Source organism: Microtus pennsylvanicus, chromosome 9 (genome assembly GCF_037038515.1).
Source record: "Microtus pennsylvanicus isolate mMicPen1 chromosome 9, mMicPen1.hap1, whole genome shotgun sequence".
In the NCBI taxonomy this organism is placed as follows: Eukaryota; Metazoa; Chordata; class Mammalia; order Rodentia; family Cricetidae; genus Microtus; species Microtus pennsylvanicus.
Window position 1 is genome coordinate 8693257 of NC_134587.1, and position 19212 is coordinate 8712468.

General features: G+C 51.4%; 4 protein-coding genes and 1 long non-coding RNA gene across 8 annotated transcripts in view; 1 reads left to right on the top strand and 4 right to left on the bottom strand.

The window, feature by feature from the left end:
• LOC142857146 (homeobox protein Hox-D11) overlaps nucleotides 1–19212 on the bottom strand; it is a 67146-nt gene that overhangs the window by 37144 nt on the left and 10790 nt on the right. Inside the window, exon 3 of one of the 2 annotated variants that reach the window (XM_075984855.1) lies at nucleotides 15521–15628. The exons of the other annotated variant lie outside the window; for it this stretch is intronic. The gene's annotated coding sequence lies outside the window, so the exon portion shown is untranslated. Of the gene's footprint in view, nucleotides 1–15520; nucleotides 15629–19212 lie in introns of those variants that run through there. 2 annotated transcript variants of the gene reach the window in all.
• Hoxd8 (homeobox D8) lies at nucleotides 1960–4930 on the bottom strand. Of its 2 annotated transcripts, none has more exons than XM_075984848.1 (2): nucleotides 3769–4930; nucleotides 1960–3388 (listed from the first exon to the last, which is right to left on the bottom strand). In XM_075984848.1, exons 1-2 carry the CDS (start codon nucleotides 4313–4315, stop codon nucleotides 3096–3098), a joined length of 840 nt encoding a protein of 279 aa, XP_075840963.1. In that variant the 5' UTR covers nucleotides 4316–4930; the 3' UTR covers nucleotides 1960–3095. The 2 variants fall into 2 exon arrangements, with proteins under 2 accessions (XP_075840963.1, XP_075840962.1); XM_075984847.1 differs by having other exon boundaries at nucleotides 1960–3391; nucleotides 3769–4929.
• On the top strand, nucleotides 4141–6828 carry LOC142857142 (uncharacterized). The gene is made up of 3 exons (XR_012911769.1): nucleotides 4141–4228; nucleotides 5465–5539; nucleotides 6238–6828. It is a non-coding gene; the product is annotated as an uncharacterized LOC142857142 (long non-coding RNA).
• On the bottom strand, nucleotides 9662–12256 carry Hoxd9 (homeobox D9). 2 transcript variants are annotated; one of them, XM_075984850.1, is made up of 3 exons: nucleotides 12211–12256; nucleotides 10996–11937; nucleotides 9662–10651 (listed from the first exon to the last, which is right to left on the bottom strand). In XM_075984850.1, exons 2-3 carry the CDS (start codon nucleotides 11759–11761, stop codon nucleotides 10410–10412), a joined length of 1008 nt encoding a protein of 335 aa, XP_075840965.1. In that variant the 5' UTR covers nucleotides 11762–11937; nucleotides 12211–12256; the 3' UTR covers nucleotides 9662–10409. The 2 variants fall into 2 exon arrangements, with proteins under 2 accessions (XP_075840965.1, XP_075840964.1); XM_075984849.1 differs by lacking the exon at nucleotides 12211–12256 and having other exon boundaries at nucleotides 10996–12192.
• Hoxd10 (homeobox D10) lies at nucleotides 14662–17790 on the bottom strand. The gene is made up of 2 exons (XM_075984856.1): nucleotides 17006–17790; nucleotides 14662–15628 (listed from the first exon to the last, which is right to left on the bottom strand). Exons 1-2 carry the CDS (start codon nucleotides 17748–17750, stop codon nucleotides 15351–15353), a joined length of 1023 nt encoding a protein of 340 aa, XP_075840971.1. The 5' UTR covers nucleotides 17751–17790; the 3' UTR covers nucleotides 14662–15350.

Sequence of the window (19212 nt, forward strand, 5' to 3'; positions counted from 1 at the left end):
CTGGATAGAAAGGCAGCCTTGTGCACTGTTTGTCCGCTCTGCGGAGGCAAGCAGTGTTTCGTGGGACTTCCAACAGGGTACCCTTGAACTGACTTTCCTCTAGAAAGAAGTAAGAACCACACCCTCGTTTTGTGTTTCTGGCTCTTTCACAGCCTAGTCACTCAGAAGGCTTTTCTCTTTGAGTCAGTGTTAACATGGAGGGGGATCTTAATTTTTCCCTAATCACTTTATAGACTTCTCTTAAGTCTCCTTTCTGGGCAGAAAAGCTCCCCGGTTTGCAAAGGGGTCCCCAAAGGTTTCTGTAAATTTATGCCGCAAAAAGACGTTTGTTTCTTGCTGCAGTGCTTCACTGTTTACAGATCTGAGCCAATGTCATGCAGTGCTCCCAACCACTAATCCTCTACTGAGACACCATCATGGGTGGGAGAGCCCGGAGAGGAAGAGAGGGGTGGGGGAGGGATTCTCAAGGTCTTTACTTGGAGACAGACCTGTGCTCTTTTTTAGGAAGCATTCATTTCTATATTACCAACACTTCTTTGTGAATATGTATATGAACAAATGCATAAGCTCTACACATTGGTTACTGCAATGGTCATAACATGAGCTGGGATTTTACCACGGTGTAGCAGGCCAAAGGTGCATTGCCAGAATGTCAAAAGTTTTACCTTACTTTCCATCCTTGACTCCCACTCATCCACTTTTCCTCATCAAATCTTGTCAAATTCCAGTTTGAAGAGTGATATTTGGAGGAGCATTCTTGAGTTGGCAATGGCAATTTAAATTTATTTTTTTATTCTATGTGTATAAACATTTTGCCAGCATGTATATATGTACACCAACCACATTGGATTCCCTGGACCTGGGGTTACAGATGGCTGTGAGCCACCACATGAATGCTGAGACTCAGACCCTATTCTTCTGCAAGGGCAAGTGCTCATCACTGCAGAGCCATCTCTCCAGCCCAGAGACAGCAAATTTTAAAGAGTTTCCTAAATCAAAACTGTTGGAATTTAGCCAGCACTGGTTTTCAGGTAGTTTATGCCTAAGGCTGTTTCCCAGCCAGGCTCTCAGCCTGAGGCACCCTTGCTCTGTTCCAGCCAGCACTGATTCAAGCAGTATGCAAGAGCAAAATGTCCCCAAATCCAGCTCTGGCCTTTGCAGCTGTCAGCTCTGTGCAAATGGTTAAGCCTTGGACACTCCTGACTTAAACTGTCTTTCTGGGCTTAGGTTAGCAAATGTTACAGCCACAGCCTCTTCCCTGGCTAGAGCAGGGGATTTGCCTCGAACCCAGCCAGTACCGATCCTGAGATCCACCAGCACCTGGCAGTGAGCCTGGCCCAAGACTAAAGAATCTTCTTTTCTTACCCATGTAATAGAAACCACTCTGGAAATTAACAATAAAACAAAAACCACATCTTTAAAAGTAAACGTGGCTAACAAAAAGCAGCCAGCTCTCAAAGTCTACTTTGAGGCATTTCCATTTTTCCAGAAGAAATGAGACTTTACTTGAATTTCTCCTTTCCTTCCCCTCTTCTCTCCCTCCTCCCCCACCCTGTATAAAAAGGCAGCTGCACTAGCAGCCCTAAATGGGAAATGGATATCTTGTTAATAATAGATGCCAAACGCCAGCTTCAGCTAGGATTCTGCGGAATTAAGCTGTGGTGTAACCTGGACTCTAGGTCACCAGGCCTACGACTTGACTGGAATCATTTTGAAGTTCAAAGCTGGCACAGTATCATACCAGGATTATTTAACGCAAGAAGACACATGGATAGTCAGCCCACTCTGCAAGGAAGCCCCAGACCATCATTTATTATTGTTATTATTATTACTATTCAGCTTGGAGAGTATATAACCCACATCCGCTTATCAAATAGAAGGCTTGAGCAAATCACTGCCTTCGTGTGTGTGAGCCCTGGCCATTGTTTGTGCCGCGCACGCTCAAAGACATCAGCTCTGCTCTGTAGGGAGGTCCGTTTCTTTATTGCGGAGCTATGCTCTGAAGCGGTTGTTTACACTCGGAGTTCCTGCGTTTACAACACCAGGGCTTGTTTCAAATAGGTAAGACCATGGCTTTTCTGAAGGACAGCGGAGGACGGACGTACCAACCGACATCGGAGATGAACGTAGCAAGCTGGCTTGGAAGGTGCATGCGAGCAGCGCAAAGAGAATACGAATAAATATGGCACCTACTTGAAAAGGCAGAGACACAGAGCACAGAGACCTAGAAATCCCGGGCGCCCACAAGCAGGGTTCAAAATGAAAGCAAGGCCACTTGCCAGAGTGAAAAGTTAATGAAAATGTTGCAATTAGTTTTCAAGTATTAATTCTCTAGATCATTCCTTCAGTTGCCATAATTTCGCACGGACTACAGGAGTGGCCAATCGTCCTTACACTCCTGCCACCGTCACTCGCCCAGGTTCCAGGAGCCGCGAGCCTGGACGATAAGGTACATTGCACTCTTCCGCTAATGTGCTTTTCCAATGTTTGGCCCAGACTCTTCCCTGACAGACATTTACAAAATGCTCAAAGAAACCTGGAAGTAAACCACAAGACACCTGAACCACTGTTACAAAAGCAGAGAGAAAAATATAAATAATACATTAAATCAAATAATATAAAGTAAATATTCTGCAGGCATATTTTTTTAAAAAAATTATCAATAGACTTCTTTTAATTTACTCATTTACTCACCATAAAGATTTAAAATGTTCAAGTGCACTTGTTTGATTAATAAAGCATTTTATATTCGATCATTTAGTGCTGATCATTAGGAAGTTTACGTTGTTGAGGCAAATCACCAGCTCAGACATTAAAAACTACCATTATAAAAATATAGCTACAAGGTCGGTATCAAATTACCCTTCTGTGGGGCATCTCAAGGACTGCTTCTATGCAATGCTACAAACTAATTTTTTAAAAAAACGCCCAAATCCCTTTCAAAGCGCAGAAACCTCAAGAGCAGTGACATTAAGGTAGCTTGAAACACAGGTAAAGTCCTTTCCAAAGAAGAAGGGGTAGGGGGAGGTGGCGTCCACCAACATCGGCTGATCATTAGTCTTAAGAGTCTGCGGTATAATTTTCACGTTTAGACGTTAATTTGTGGGGCCTTCGGCTCCATCTTCTTCCAGCTCATGGCCTTCCTTTTTGGGCTCCCCCTCCTTTGCCTCCGGCCGGGACACAGGGAACTTGTCTTTGTTGTTCTCCTTTTTCCACTTCATCCTCCTGTTCTGGAACCAGATTTTTACCTGTCTCTCCGTGAGGGCCAGGCTATGGGAGACCTCGATTCTTCTCTTCCTGGTCAGATAAGGATTAAAAAGGAATTCCTTTTCCAGCTCTAGGGTTTGGAAGCGGCTGTAGGTTTGCCTTCCTCTCCGTCTACCAGGAGCTGCTGATGAAAACAAACGACAAAAAGAGGAGGAAAATCAACGTGTTTTGTTTGGTTTTTAGTGGTTGACGTCTCTGAATGCTGATGGAAGTTTCTGGACCGGACTTAAGAGATGAAATACACAGTGGTCTTTAATTCTGATACAGATAAAGGGTGTGCAGGCAAGAGAAGCAGAGACAAGGTCTTCGCAATTATTCTGTCCCTATCATCTTTACATACTTAAAAAAGTCCGTATTAGTTTATGTACAAGAGTCACAGCGGCTACACAAGAAGGCAGAGGGGGAGAGGGAAAGGACAGGGGAGTTTTAAAGCTTGAACGTGAGATGAAAGCAGATTTCTCCCCTTTCGCCCTCCTTTAAAAAAAAAAAGCGCATCCCAACCTTGTGGTCTCATCCAGGGAAACATTTGAGAAGGAGACGAGCTCTGATTTAAGTGGTCTGGGTCCTCGCCAATATTACCACGGGACGATTTACAGTCAGGATATTGTACCAGCTCGGCCTCTTGCTGGGTCGTAAAAATCGGCTGTCTCTGTAAGTTATCGTATCCGTAAAACTTCGCGGGTTCCCCGTGACAGGCAATCCCGCCGCAGGGGGGAGGCGGAGGGTGCGGAGGAGGAGGTGGGGCGGCCTGGTAGGCAGCGGCCGGGCTGCCCGCGCCGGCGTGGAAGTAGTCCTGACCCGGGCCCGGGCCGCCCCCTCCGCCGCAGCCGGGCGGCGGGGACGGGTGCGGGTGCGCGTGCGCCTGCGGGGGCGCGTGCGGGAAGCCGGCGGCGCTGTTGCCATAGAGCTGCAGGGCGGCGGCGTGGCGGCCGCTGACCTCGGGCGCGAAATGACAGTCGTAGTAAGTGGGATTGATGGCCTCGCCCGCCGCCGCGGCCGCCGCCGCCTTGTACTTGGAGTACAGCGGGTTCACGAAGTACGAGCTCATCGGGGCGGCGGCCGCTGGCGGGCGGGAGGGCGAACGCAGCCGGTGAGGGGCGCGCCGGGGCTCGGCCGCGCCGCCGCGGGGGCCTCTGGGGCGGCTGCTGCAGCCGCGGGGGCCGCCGGGCCTCGTCGCCGCCCGCCCGCCCGGCGCGCGCTTCCCCTCAGGCCCAACCGTCCGGCCGCCGGGCGCTCATGTCGGGCTCTCCCGCCGCCGCCGCCGCCGCTGCCTGGGCCTCGCGCCGCCTCCCTCGCGGGCCGCGCGGCCTCTCCCGCCCGCCCCCGCGCGCCGCCGCCGCCCTGCGGGCCTCTCCCCCGGCGCGCGCCCGCCCTCCCGCCCGCGGGGCCGCGGTCTACTCGCCGACGCCCCCGGTGACCTGCCCCGCGGCCTCCAGGTCCCTCCCCGGGCACCGGGCGGCCCGAGCGCTGTCCCGGGACGGGGGGGAAGGGGGGTGGGAAAAAGAGTGCGGCTCGCGGAGCCGCGGGGAGGACGCTTAGGCTCGGGCTCTCACGAGCCCCCTCTCTGCAGGGAAACGAAAAGAAAACACACCCTCTGCCCGGTGCCACCTCTCACCTCCACCCCCCACCCCCCGCTGCCCCCTCCCGGCGCTGTCGCCGCCGCCGTCGCCCCCGCCGCCGCCGAGGCTGCCGCCCCGGTGCGCGCCGGCGAGGCATTTTCGCACCCGCCGCTGCCAGGAGAGGGAGCGAGATGGGGGGCGAGATAACCGCGCGGAGGGATCCGGCCGGCGGCGAAGCGGCCCCTGCGCCGGCCGGGACGCCTCACGCCGGCCCCCGGGATGCCTCCGCCAGCCTTAAAGGGGGCCCATAAAGCCGCACTGCCAAGGGCTCCTGCCCTCCCACCCCCCGGGCCGGCAGAGAGGGGGGCGCGGCCGAACCTTAGCCTTGGGGCAGCCGGGGAGGTCACTCCCAGGAGGCAGCCTAGGGAACGCTGTCGCCCCGCAGCTCCGGGAAGTGCCCAGCAGGGACTGGCCGGGGCCTTTTTTTTTTTTCCCCATTTCTGAACGTGGACTGGCGGGGTGGCCGGCCTGGTCCTCGCATTTGTTTGGGACCTATCTCCACGGTTCTGATGAAAAGCCCCAATCCGGCCCCCAAATCCTGGTCTTATCAAAGCGAATCAAAGTTCTGCTTTTTTCAGCCCAGCAGGCCTGGTGGAAATGAGACGTACATTTGCCCTTGACGCACGCACTGCCTGCCCGGCTCAAGCTCCCAGGTTAATTGATATTTAATGGAAATCATGCCCATGAATATAGTTTCCGTCATTTCACCCTTGATAGACGTCAGGGTTGGGCGCGGGGCGGGGGTGGGGAGGCCGGAGGATGTGGGAAGGGTACATTAGCTGAGGGGGTGAAGAGAAGAGCGGCAGGAACGTTCCCAGTGGGCAGGAGGCCTCACGCCGGGGTGGGTGGCATTTCCGAGGGTCCCAACCCAGGTGCCCAGCGGTCGTGGGCTGGCTGTGGCCCCGGGTGGAGCGTGGGGGGCAGGCTCGCGGGTCCCCCGGCCGGCATTCGGATGGCGCCGGTTCCAGGCAGCTGCAGGCAGGCCCTGCCCTCTGCTAAGGACTTTAGCTCACACACCAAATCCGTACAATAACTGCCGAGACTGGGTGCAGGCCTGAGCTTAAACTTGATTTTTTTCCCCAGAGAGGAAATCAGGAGAAGGCTCCCGAGCGGCTACTTTGTGAGGAAGGGAAGTAGAGCCTGCTGGGGAAATCCAGGGCTCGCGTGTTCGGGGATGGGCGAAAGTCAGGATTGTGGCAGCTGTGAAAAGCTGTGCCGCTAGACACTACCAACCGCTTCCCTTCACGCCTTCATCTCTTTTCTCTTATTTGAATGTCCAATAAATATATTTATTCTCTCCCTCCCCTCCCCCCTTTCCGTCCCTCCCTCCTTTCTCCCTTCCTTCCTCCAGCTTTAGGTGCTGAACCCTTTATCCTTTGGGATAATCGGTGTCTGGCGGGCACCTATGATCTGGAGAACAGACCTTGAAGATACACCCCAGCTCGCCAAAGACTCTGGCTTACGCTAAATCACACCGCGCTGACTTTCCACGGCCAAATACAAATGCCAAAAACCCCAGGTGGACTCGGGGATTCAGCAGGCCAGAGATTCCCTTCCATTCCCTGTGGGTTTGCTCAGCGCATGTGGACGGGATCCCGTGGTCAGTCCGAATGGATGGAACCTCGTTTTTATAAATAAGGTCGACACAGAAAGGCATATTTGGTAGTTATGTCTGACTCAATTCTCTCTACCAGGAAGGCTGGAAGTGGGGAAGGTAAACACATGAACCTGGAGTGCTAAAGGCACGCGTTATTAACACTGGTGGTAGAGAGTATGGGCAACTTGTTATTGGGGTGGTTAAGGGCAAGGGTGTTTTATCATTTTCTTTTTGTTTTCCTTCCAAGTATCCTTCAACTGCGAAGTGTAACAACTAATTCTGACTATTAAGGATTTGAACTTCAATCCTGCAATACCCAATTAAAAGATCTTTTTCAATAAAACCTTGGAGCTAAACTTGGTAATTGTGCCCTTTTATTCCACCGTTTGGCATGGACGTTCATGGGAAATGGGTATATTTGAACACAGAATAAATTCACGGATTTGGGAATGGAATGGGGAAAAAAGCCAAAATTGAGGACCTACATCTCAGTAATACCGGCACTTTAAAAACTCTATATATTTGGGAGCTTGTCCATGAACACAGGATTATTTCTACATATTCTGGCCTAATTAAAACAACAACAACAACACTACAGCACATTTCCTCTGATGACGAAATAATGTGGGTTTTTTTCAATTTTATTTAAGCATTCCGTTTGTTATTCGAAAGGAGGAAGAGCGCAGTTAACTTCGTAAATATCTGTGCTTTTCCTCATTTCTGTTTTGATGGAATGCATTAACTTAACGTTTTATAGTTTCTACACAGCCGTCCAGATTTTCTGAAATGCTGAGTGAGCCAAAATTTTATGTATGACAAGCACGCCTTGAGAATTTAATAGTTCACGTTGTTTATTTTTGTTAAATTTATTCTAATTTAAGATTAAAAGTAAGATTGTAAATATTTTTAATCAAAACCTTCCGCCACCGCAACGCTAGCTTTACGAGATCAGAAAGTGGAGCAATAGCGCCCTCTAGTGGCCAAATGCCGTCGCGAGCTAAGCGAATTTGATTTCCCTTTCCTGCCCCTCAAACCAATTCTAATCTTAATTCTTCAGTTTGACTTGGGCTTGGACCGCTGACACTAATAATGCTTCATCTCCTCGACTGTCAACAAGTCAATTGCAGCAAAACGGGGCTTCTGAATGTAGAGGAAGTTCTCATTTGGGCTCACAAGAGCTTGCAAGTAGTGTGTTTGCCAAAGCTTCCAGCAGGTCGGTTGCCAGACACCGCAAGTGCCCTATTCTGTAATCTCCCAGCTGTGCTTTTTAGACACAATTGTACAACAGGCGAGGTTTAACACAAATCAACTTTAAAAATATTAATTGATGAGGCTTTTGTTTTTCAAGAAACTGGCCACTTTGACAGCTAAAAAATTTTCTAGAAGTCAAATATTGTTGGGTTTTTTTTTTCTTAAAGGTGTTAGTCTCAACATTAAATGATGTATATTTGCTAATTCAACTTCTAATCTTAACGTTTTGGGCCCATTAAGCTGGATAATTTGGGGAGGATTAAAGTCAAATTAAAAGCTTTTTCTGCATTCCACGTTCCTGTCTGGAAAGTCCCTATTGGGCTTATGTTTATTCAAATTTCTCCAGATAATAAATGAGATTTTTTAAGTTGTGTAAATGACTGAACCGAATTGGATAAGCGGTGTATGTGTCCTTTTTTTTAAAGCAATTATCACCAAATTGGTGTGTGTGTGTGTGTGTTTGCTAAATTAGTCTCTCTGTCTCTCATTTTCAGAAATATTTTCTGCTAATCTAGCTGTAATGACTGTATCTGTGAAAAGTGAACAAATCTCCATATTTTTGCTGGGAATTTGGAGTGGCGGGCCAGTAAAGAGCCGTGTAATGTTCCCTTTCCCCATAAGACATCATTCCAGGAGATACTTGCTTGAGTTAATGGCTCAAGATCACTGGCTTCCCCAGCTCAAGTAATGGAGGGGTATCATTGTCTTATTTTTCTTTTTAAAAGGACCAGATAGATCATGGCCACAGTCAAAATATTGAAGAGCCACCGGTTATAGGCTGTCTCTAACGTTCGCCCCGTTTAAAAAGAAATTCAGAAATATATCACCTCTCATTTTTCTTTTCTGGGTGCTCACACCTCACTGGGGGGCTTCCTAGTCCCTGCCTTCTTGGTCCAAGTCTTGTTTATATTTTATTGTCCAGATTTTAAGACCCAGTTTTGTCTGCATTTTTCCTTTCCTCCCACAAACATCAAAATGAGATGGTTTCAAAGCGAAGCGCCTGGCCTGTCGTAAACTCATTACCTCCAGACGTCTCGCCGACTCGATGGCTTTATGACACCTTGGCTCTTCCTGTTTTCAAAGAGCTGTAGGTATCCGCATGGTCTAAGGGGTGGGGGATGCAGCACCTTCAGCCGGATCTGAGCCTTGGCTTTCCTTCCCAGCCCCCATCTGCTTTTTCTTGGAGTCCCCCTCTTTCATCAGGATCCCCAAGATCTCTGCCATCGCCCCCGCCTTCCGCCCATCCCAGGCTACCCGGCGCCGTGGCCTCCTCTAGGGCCTGCAACTCCAGTGATCCGACTGAACCCTCACAATGACCTTCATTTTAGCCTCTCAATGAGTCCTCTGAGGGCCAAGCTGGGGGCTAAACATACACAGAAGCAGGGTGGAGGGAGGGGGCGGCAGGAGGAGGGTATGGGGGGGAGTGTCTTGACCATTTGGATCCTCTAAGGTCACTTTGGGGCTGTGGTGGGGAGGGGCTGATGCTCACTGCCTAACGGACTGGGACCTCCCGATGTCAGCCAGCTTCACGGGCCTGGGGGAGTTACTCCACAGCGCAGAGTTGCCCATTCCCTTGTTTGGAGATGGGGACTGGCGGCTGGGTCTCCAGAATAGAAGTAGGCCAGGGGCGTTGTGTCAAAGCCTTAGCTTAAGGTTCCCGGTTCCTGGCTCTCTGCAGAAAGGCTCACTCAGGGCCTAGGGTTTGGAATTTACTGTGGCCCTGGCAGCACTGAAGGGGAAGCACCCAGACTCCTTCCAAAATTGTTCTCTTTGGCCAGGTGTGCGCACACAAAAGGAAGCTCCAAAACACCGTAGAGACCCTCCAGGTGCTAGGGCCTCCAACTTTTAGCAATGTGTCCCTTCCTAGGGATGGGGCAGTCTGATGGTTATGTTATTTTCCAAAGACACAGAGAGCAGTCACACAACGTTCAGGGCCAGCGGCTGGGCTCCGTTTGCTCAGATCAGCATTTATTTGTTGGAAGCGGTAACATTTTACAACTGGTCCTCAAGCAAAAACATGGAGTGCCAGCATCCGGGGCCTTTCAAGGGAGTCCAGCCCTCCTGGGGAAAGAGTAGCTCCTCCTGGGCTCAGGGGACTAAGCCTTCCCCGCACCCCGCGACGCCCCAGGGCCCAGGACTTCTCGGTAGGCCTCACTGGAAGTCAGCCCATGGGCCCTCTGAGAAAAGGGGCTTTCCTGCGGTGAGCAGCTGGGTTGCGTTTAGGCTGGGATCTCAGCGGGGGTGTCCATAATCTCCCTCTGCCTTCAGATTCTGGGAATTGGATAGTTGGCCCTGTTTGGGAGGCTGGATGGGTTGAGTCTAAACTACAGAGCTTTTCAGAAACAGGAGGGACAGTTACACAGAAGGGGGCTTCATCAAGCCTGCGTGCACCCACAAAATAGAGCATTTCCTAAGGAACCAACGGAGCAGGAAAGGGAAGGAGGGGGATAGGACAAAACCCCAAAGCCACTTGGTTTCTCCAACACATATGCGAGCAAATACAGTATCCCCAAATAACTCACAGAGACCAACCACACAGTCACTTCTACCTAAAAAAGAAGAAAACAGTCCGAGTTGCTGAAGAGTTTCTGAATCAAGCACCCACAAAGGAAAAAAATAAAAACCAAAACCAAAATCCGCTGCCTTTGACCGCTGCGGGCCAGGACCGCACTGGGTCAGTCTCCTTTGGGGCATTTCTCCTTGCTCATCTTCTTCATTTTCATCCTACGGTTCTGGAACCAGATTTTGACCTGTCTCTCTGTAAGGTTCAGAATCCTGGCCACCTCGTAGCGCCGGTCCCGGGTGAGGTACATGTTGAAGAGGAATTCCTTCTCCAGCTCCAGCGTCTGGTATTTGGTGTAAGGACAGCGCTTTTTCCGGGTGGAGCGAGCGTGGATCCAGTTCGCTGCGGGGTTGTCTAGGAAGGGGGGGATTTGTAGACAGGGAGCGAGGGGCGGAGGGGAGGCAGGGAGAGACACAGGGTGGGGAAGAGAGGTCGTTAAATTAATTTCACCAAGGATGGACGCTTTTCACAACTGGGGGAATTATCATAAAAAGCCCTAATGCCCGCGCTCTGTTTACCGTACAAACCGCGCGCCCAAGGTAGGTGGTTATGGGAAGCTTTTTTATGGATGCATGTTGCTCGCCTAGGCTTGGGTAGGCGTCTAGACGTTTTTATAGGTTAGTAAAACTATCAGTTTTGCACATTCGAGCCTTACAGGTTTCAGCAATAAATCAGGGGGCAATTTCTTTTGCACTTACTTGGGTCAAGTTGCTGCTGCGGCGGCTGCTGCTTCTCCTCCTCCTTCAGCGGGCAGCCCGGGCTCGGGTGATCGCTGCAAGCTGAGGGCTCAGACGAGCCTCCCGCCCCAGGCCCGGCCCCGATTCCCACCCCGGGCCCGTTCCCTCCCGCCGCTGCCGCCGCCTTGTCCCGCAGGAACGAGTTGCACGGGAATTCTGGGCCGCCGCTCCCCTGGGACTCGCGGACCGCGGAGCACTCAGTCCGTTTGGAGGAGGAGGACGAGGAGGTGGAGGAGGAGGTGGAGGCTACGGCGGGGGCCGGGGCCGCTCCGGTTTCAGGCTTAATCCCGTAGTGGCGCCCGTTGGCTGGGCCGCCAGGACTGGGAGCGGAACCCGGGCCTCCGCCACCGCCGCCACCACTGCCACCGCCACCACCCGCGCCGCCAGGGAAGCTGGGCAGAGGCTCCATCCAGGAGCGCACGTAGCGACCCGGCTCGGCGGTGGCCAGGGGTGGCGGGGACACGTACGGGTGGTACAGGCCGCTCATCGTCGCCGCCGCCGGGGGCTGGGCGGCCACCGCGGACCACGAGGCGGAGAACACGGTCGATTTGGGGGCAAAACTACACGAGGCGAACTCGGCGGCGGCGGTCGGGCCATCGGCCACACCTGAGGGCCGGCCCTGTGTCCCCGGCCCTGGTGGCCCGAAGCGCGTGGCGAACACCTCGTCGCCCTCATGGCCTATGAGCGAGTCCACGTAGTAGTTGCTGAGGGTGCCACTGGACGACATTGTTGAGGCGCCGCGCGCTCCCACCCAAGGTTACACTGCCCGCCGCCCAGCCGCTCTTCGCCGGCGCCCGAGCCGCCGACTAGTTCGCAGGCTGCAGCCACCACCATTGGTCGCGCGGCCCACGTGATCATATTTACCAATACCCGGAGTAAATCAGTCCGCTAAACTGGGGGCTGCTGTGATTTAAAAAAAAAAATCATCATCAACAGGAGCTCTGCAATTAGAGCCGCCGGGCCCAGGTCCACGCGCCAGCCCGGCCTGGCCCGGCCCAGCCCGCCCGGGTGGCGGCGGCGACCACAGGCCTCACAGCGGCCGCAGGAGGCGCTGGGGACTATTTGTTCGTCTCTTCTTGCTGCTCTGGGTCTTGCAGTCTCCACCCAGGCTCTGGCTCCCTGACTCCTGGGCTCTGAGCCCTGGGTCAGACTTCCATGGCACACCTAGGCACTTACCCAAAGGCTGGAGCAGCCGGAGACTCTCGGCCGGGTGCTGCCCCAGACAGGCAGGCCTTTGAGGGCGGCCCTCTGGCGCCCAAGGGGAGTTGTTCTCCCTTGGCCTCTTTTCTTACCTAAACCCACCCCTCCCCACCCGTACCCACACACGCTCTCACAGCTTGTCGTGTTGTTTAAAACAGGTGGAAGACCTCTGTAATGATATTATGCCTTTCAATAAAAATTTTATGAGGTGTATTTGATTATAGATTAATGTGTCCCTAATAAAACGGACGGATGGAGCAGCTCGAAGGGCCCCCTCCCTCTACCACACTCACACACTCCCTGTGCGGCCACACAGACATCCTCGACGTGAGGCTAGGCACACGCCTAAGGCCAAGGAGTGAGCTGGGGGCAACCGGACTCCCTGGCCTGGTCCAGCTCAGTGCGGTCTCTGTAGGGGCAGCCTCCGAGAGGCTTCTCTCTGCCCTCGGATGGGCGGTGAGCACTGGTGTCCCAAGGAGTCCCAATGATGGTCGTGGTGTCACATCTTTTTCTGGCCTTCTGGAATGGCCTGGAAGAAAAACATGCCACAGAGGGAAAATCCCGAACCCCAGCAAGGCTAGCTCTCACTGGCCAAATAAGCCTTGCCTCAGTGAGGCCGGCGGGAATCGTATCTCCGTGGGCAGGGCCGCTGAGAGCCTTTCACACGGAGAGGCCTGCAAACGGATTCTGAAGATGTCTTCAAAATCCAGAGGAAAGGACAGGTCTTTGAGCCACTCCCTTCTCAATTTTCCCTCCTTGCCTTCAGAGGTAAGGCCGGGCAGCCTTGAATCTGAGAGAAATGCCCATTGTCACTCCCAAATCCATGGTACAAAGCCCGGCTGGGAGCCAAGACAAAAGCCGCACGCCGGCAGCGATTGGGAAGGGCATATTCCTCGCTCTACAAGTTGCCCAGTGCACCCTTGGAGGGCTCCCAGCCCACCTCCAGACCCGGAAAGAAAGGGGTAAATGGCTACTTAGGGCCTGATTGATTGCCTTTAGGAATGGCTCTCTGATTTCGTTTCAGGGGGCCTGCCCTTTTTCTGTAGCACAGGTTTCTCCCTATCAGAAACTAATGGCACTCCCCACATCGCTGGGAGAAACGCAGATGTTAATATTGCTCTTCTTCTTCTTTGCCTATCCAAGGTAAATCAGGGGCAAATTTATTCCAGTCTTCTCAAGCTAGTATTGAGTCAGACACCTCTCTCTACCAGCCCTAGGAAATAAGCCCCAAAGGGGATCTGTCTTGGAACTTAGAAGGATTGGGGGTTTGGGGAAGAAAGTTGAAAACAGTAGGTACTGAGACTGTTTGAATGGAGGCTCCGAAGTTCCGAGAGACTACAGAGATTGTTCTTGGGGAGGAATGGGCCTGTGTTTAAAAAACGAAAAAGAAAAAAAGAAAGGAAGAAAAGAAATAGAAAAAAAAAGCAAACCTGTTTTATGATGGGTCTTTGAGGATGGGATGAAACCACAGGCTGGACCTAGGGCAACGAATTCGGTCACCTCTTCCCACAAGGACCTCGTCCCCTTTCCCTGGCAGGACCAGATGAATCTGGCTCAATGGTGCGCATTCCACAGAAGCTGGCTTGAATTTTCCAATCTATGTGTAAAAGGACCATTGGGCTTGTTGGGAAGTCACATTTACCTGCAAATTCTCTTTCAGTCCTCACTGCTCAGCTACAGTGAGCACTTTGTTATAATAGTGGGAGATTTGACTGGGGAGAATTATTTCCATTTTCTCCTTTAAAAAAAATCCATGTGGGCCCCTGAAAGGTAATGGCGGAGCATAAATCCCTTTCAGAAAGGAACCAAGGTAAAGTAAGATGAGAGAACTCACCCAACCTTGGTGTCACTGGGCCTGGTTGTCTTGAGCTTGGGATGGGTAGGAATGAGAAAAGGGGGAAGGGATTGGATCCGGTGCCATGCTAGGCTGTTGTTTGTTCTTGTTATGGAGGCAGGTTCCAGGTGGGCATTACTAGTTCCAACCCAGCCCCTGATGGCGGATTCCCCAGCCAGAAGTCATCAAGAGCTCACTGGAAGCATTAAAAATAACATAACCAAAAACCAAAGAGAAGAAAACACAGAGATGGGGAACCGAAAGTAAAAACCAGCACAGGGCACAGGCTTACTTACCAGGCTCAGGTTTGGGGGAAGCTCGTCCCATTGAGAACGCAAATATATGAACAGAATTGGAGGGTGGGAGAAGACGGGACACTCTTCCCAGTTAGGATGAGACTAGCACCCTTAGGTCCCCTCCAGCTTTCCCCCTCCTCTCCCCTTTCTCCTGCCCATCCCCACTTCCCTAACCCAACTGCCCCAAGCTGGCAGCTTAGTCAGAAAAGACCCTTCCCAAAGGCTTTCATCTCCACCATGACCATGACGTATGTATTTCCATTTCAGAAAGCAGAGGGAACAAACTCATTTCCAGAGTTTATTGCATTATACATGCGACCAGAACATGCACAGAAAGCACAGGTTGCTCTTGTACTGCTACCAAACCACAGATGCACCACAAGGGAAAGGCTACAAGGCAAAAGTCATCAATACTCCATTTCACCAAGGACAATTGCTAAGTTCATTTGTGAAAAGATACATTGTAATGTGCTTTTTAAAGTCCCCCTCCCCCCAAAGCTTGTGGGTTTTCTTATTCGTTTGAAATATATATAATATGTATTTTTTAAAGTACTAGATGTTTTCAAAATGACATGGATTCATGGGCTAACCACACACAGAGAAGTTTTATGTGAGGGAAAACGTGGAAAAGTCACATTGCTGGCTGGCTAGATGGGAGGATGAGTGGATGATTGGATGGTGTCCTATAGTTCCAATAAGTTAAGACCCAAATGAAAATGCACAGTAATAGGTACCCTGCATTACGATGAAAAAAATAAATTACACGTGCTAAGTTTTTTAATATATATATATATACTCATAGGGATTACAGATCACTTGCAGCACGAACAGAATGACCCCAAAGTCACATTCTAGCAGGAAAACAGAACAGAACAGAACAAAACAAAGAGCAATGAAGGTTTTGTTTCCGCCTTCCTAGTCCTCCAGCACTCGGGCCTGGAACACGGTGCCCCCTCTCGGATCCTGGCCTCAAATGGGCCTCAGACCTAAGAAAAGGTGAGGTTGGCGGTCAGTTCTCGGATTCGATTCTCTCGGCTCATCTTCTTGAGTTTCATTCGGCGGTTTTGAAACCAAATCTTGACCTGCCTGTCGGTGAGGTTAACGCTCTTACTGATCTCTAGGCGGCGCTCGCGGGTGAGGTACATATTGAACAAGAACTCTTTTTCTAATTCCAGCGTTTGGTGCTTAGTGTAAGGGCACCTCTTCTTTCTGCCACTCTTTGCAGTGAGCCAATTGCTGGTTGGAGTATCAGACTTGATTTCCTCTAACAAAATTAAAGGGAGAAGAAAAAAAATCAAGAATTTTTTTTTCTCTCAGTCCATTCAGATATATACCCTTGGCCATGACCCTGCTGGCAGACAGGCCGCTTTGGACAATGCTGGTATTAAACATTACCCACAAAGGTGGGGCATGAAGGGGATTTTAAATTGATACCAAATTAGAACTAAAGACTTAAATTAATACAATTAATGCAGAAGGATATTCTGTACCAGGGGTTGGTTCTCTCTCTCTCTCTCTCTCTCTCTCTCTCTCTCTCTCTCTCTCTCTCTCTGCTATACAACTTTCTGACTTGCACAAAACGTTACTATAATAGTAAGTTTACGAATTTCCCCAGCAACATTCTAAGTGGTCAGTCCATGACAGGACAGGAATAGAAGTCACAGTTTGAGCTTACCAATCTCCCTGCTGCTTCAGGGCCCCAAATTGGCCGCTTCTTACCCACCTCTCCTGGGCAGAGAGGGAGTCCCACAGCAAGGCGTATTGAGAGCCACATTCTTTCAAGAGATAAACAAACAAGAATACCTTCTCCACCCTGCCTGGGCATTGTTGCAGTCCCCCAAGAAATCCCTCAATTTTAAAATGTTTCTTTGCTTTCACACAAAAGCACGCCACCAGAAACGTAACTCTGTGGCCCACCGGTAGACACTCAAGGACAGACTGCGGGGATTGGGGTGGGTAAGATTCCATCTTAGAAACCCATAGCCCTGGTTCTTTGCCTTATCCCAGCCCTAAGTAGGCGATGCAGGTCCCTTCTCCCCCTCTTCCGCCTTTGCCCTCTTTGTATAAGGTTGCAAAGCCTGCAGCACTTTCCCCAGACAAAGCCAAGGTTACCTAGCCCAGCAAAGGCATGACGCCCTCTGCTTCCTCACCCAAGCACCAAGCGGCCAAACCATTTCCTTCCACTCTTAGATCGCAGGATGCGGGGTGCAAACCCTTGAACACAAACACGATGTCGTGGGCCACCTTAAAATGATCCCTGGATGCAAGGCAAAACTAGGGTTTCAAATCTGAGCCAAAGAAAAGGGGCCACTGGAACCCTGTTTACAAGCCGTTGGTCTCCTTTTAGCTCTTTGTTGCTTTTCGGGTCTGGCTCAGGACAGATAAACCCGCCAAGCCTTTCCTCTACCCAGGCGCCATCAGCGTGGGGCCAGGGCCGGCCGGGAGGGCCAGAGCAGCGGGAGAGAATCAGGGACCTTTTCAAGGCTGAGATCTCCCCTCTAAAAGCCGGGTGGAGCAGCACCTGCCCAGTCCGGCGCTGGGTTCCGCTGCCTGGACTCCGCTTTGGGTACCCGAGCGCTCCCTTTCCGAGGGTTTACCGGACTGCGCGCCCCGTTGGGGTGGCAACTCTGTTCATACCGACCTTTGCTTTCCTTCTCCTGTACTTCGGGACTGGACACCGAGACCTCAGCCAGGCAACTCCTCTCTTCTGGAAGGCCGCCTTTGGCCTCGGGGCTCTCCACTTGGGAGACTTTGGTGGGCTCCTGGCCGCTCGCGGTTTCGTTCATCTTCTTTTCCATCTGCAGCTGGGCAGCCGAGAGCTGCGGCTTGGCCGCGCCACGAGAGTTGAGCTGGAGCATGACAGTGGAGCTGCCTTCGGGGCTGTTATTGTACTCTTGGGTTTTCCCGGTGGCGTAGGTCTGACTCAGTCTAAAATATCCAGGGACAGGAACCTCGGGGTTCTCAACGGGACAGGACTCAGGGACCAGCCTCTGGTACGAAGGGACCTCGGCAGAAATGAGTTTGTTGCGCTTATCAGAATACATGCAGCAATTGGATTCTTCTTTAATGTTGGCGGTGAATGAGCAAGTGGGGACTTGCTGTGTAACAGGTTGCTCTATTCGACAAGATCTGTTCGGGTCTGTCCAACTGTCAACTTGAGGTATATAAGGATGCACATTCATACCCATATTTTGGTGGTTCACTTCTCTTTTGGCCAGAGACGGGAGCAGTCCACAGGTTTGCATTCCATAGGTCCCCATGTCTGCGCTAGGTGGTGGCATGTACATGCTGGCGCTGCTCGAATAAAAACTGTCACTCCGGCAGGCACTGATCAAGGAATCTACTAAAAAAGTATTAGCAGCAGGAGAGCTGTTGGGAAAGGACATTTTGGGGAGGAATTTGAAGAAGAGAGATTGTGTCCTTTGTAGGCTGACATCTCTAGGAAAACATTCCCGGTGTAATTGTGGATGCCTCTGCCGACCACATGACAACCAAGCCAATGAGATTTGAAAATGGCCTTGAGCCGCAGCCTCCTTGCAGGTCACGTGTTCCAGAGCCCGGCCGGCCGGCCGCGTAAGCACGGACAACAGCGACATCTACTAAGCGCCGGTGATAGTGCGCGCTGAAAACAACCGGGCCAGGGCTCTGCTGCTGGCCGGCCAGCCGGTCTCCCGGGGCTTGTTTGGCCGGCCTGCCTGCCCCACTCGAGTCCCCCACCCGGCCACTGGGCCACGCCGGCGGAAGGAAAGGCTTGATCCGAGGGCCCTCCGGGAGGACACGCGCACTGAGGGAAGTCAGAGCGCGGTGGAGCCTGCTCTTAGAAGCGTTTTTCCCTGCACACACCCAGGCAGAACGCACCCAGGAGGGCCGGTTCCGAGCAAGGGGTAGGGGCGCGGGCTGGTTAATGTAGCACTGGGCAGTTGGGAAGGTGAGTCCGATTCCTCTGGTTCTGAAACATCCCCCCTAGGGGTCCAAAGGAAAAAACTCTCTGCTGCAAAGATGATACGACCAAGGTGTCGCGGTAAGCACTAGCGAAAAGGGCCGCGAAAGGTCGAGAGGCCACGCAGCTGGGCAAATCCAGAGCACGGAGAAAAATTCCAGCCCGTAGTTACCCTCTCCTTCGACCCTTCGACCCGGACTCGGGGCGCCTCGGCACCCAGGAGCTCCTGGAGCCTAGACTGTCAGAATAACCACACCCTGACCTTTGAGGGACCGGCTGCAGGGAGCTTCTAGCTTGGATGGAGATAATCCTCGCCAGCCATTCCCTGAAAGTGTTCCTCGGGCTCCCAGAGACAGCTAAACCGAGATTTCCTTTCCCTGATAACACAGGGCAGAGAGGAAGGAAGGATAAAAGAAAATATTTTTTTTCAAAAGAAAGGGGAAAACTCGGACCCTCGGACTCCACAAGTTTTAGAAAGCGGGTCCAGAGCAAAGAGAGAGTAAAGCAAAGGTGTCATTTGAGGCTTCTGCAAGGAAAAATATGTTTTCCTTTTATGGATTTTGTAAAAGCATTGGTTTCTGACAAGTGCAAGGTACAAAAGGTTGTGGAATTTATTAATACATATTAAGAAGAATCAGGGCGATCAATAAAATTCTCATCTACATTCTTGGGCTCCTTGGTAATTTTCTTGCTTCTGAGGGTTTTTAAAGAGTTATACCCACTGTTGCCACAAACGGGAAGATATTTTATTAACAAATCAATCGAGACTTTGTAAAGGATAAGATTAATAGTTAAGATTTAGCATAATGGCGTTCGCTTTATGAATTATTGAAAATTATACTATTGATTTTCCCCTTCTCTACTAACCAAGAAGGTCAATTTTTGTTTTAACACAAATCGTCAAATAT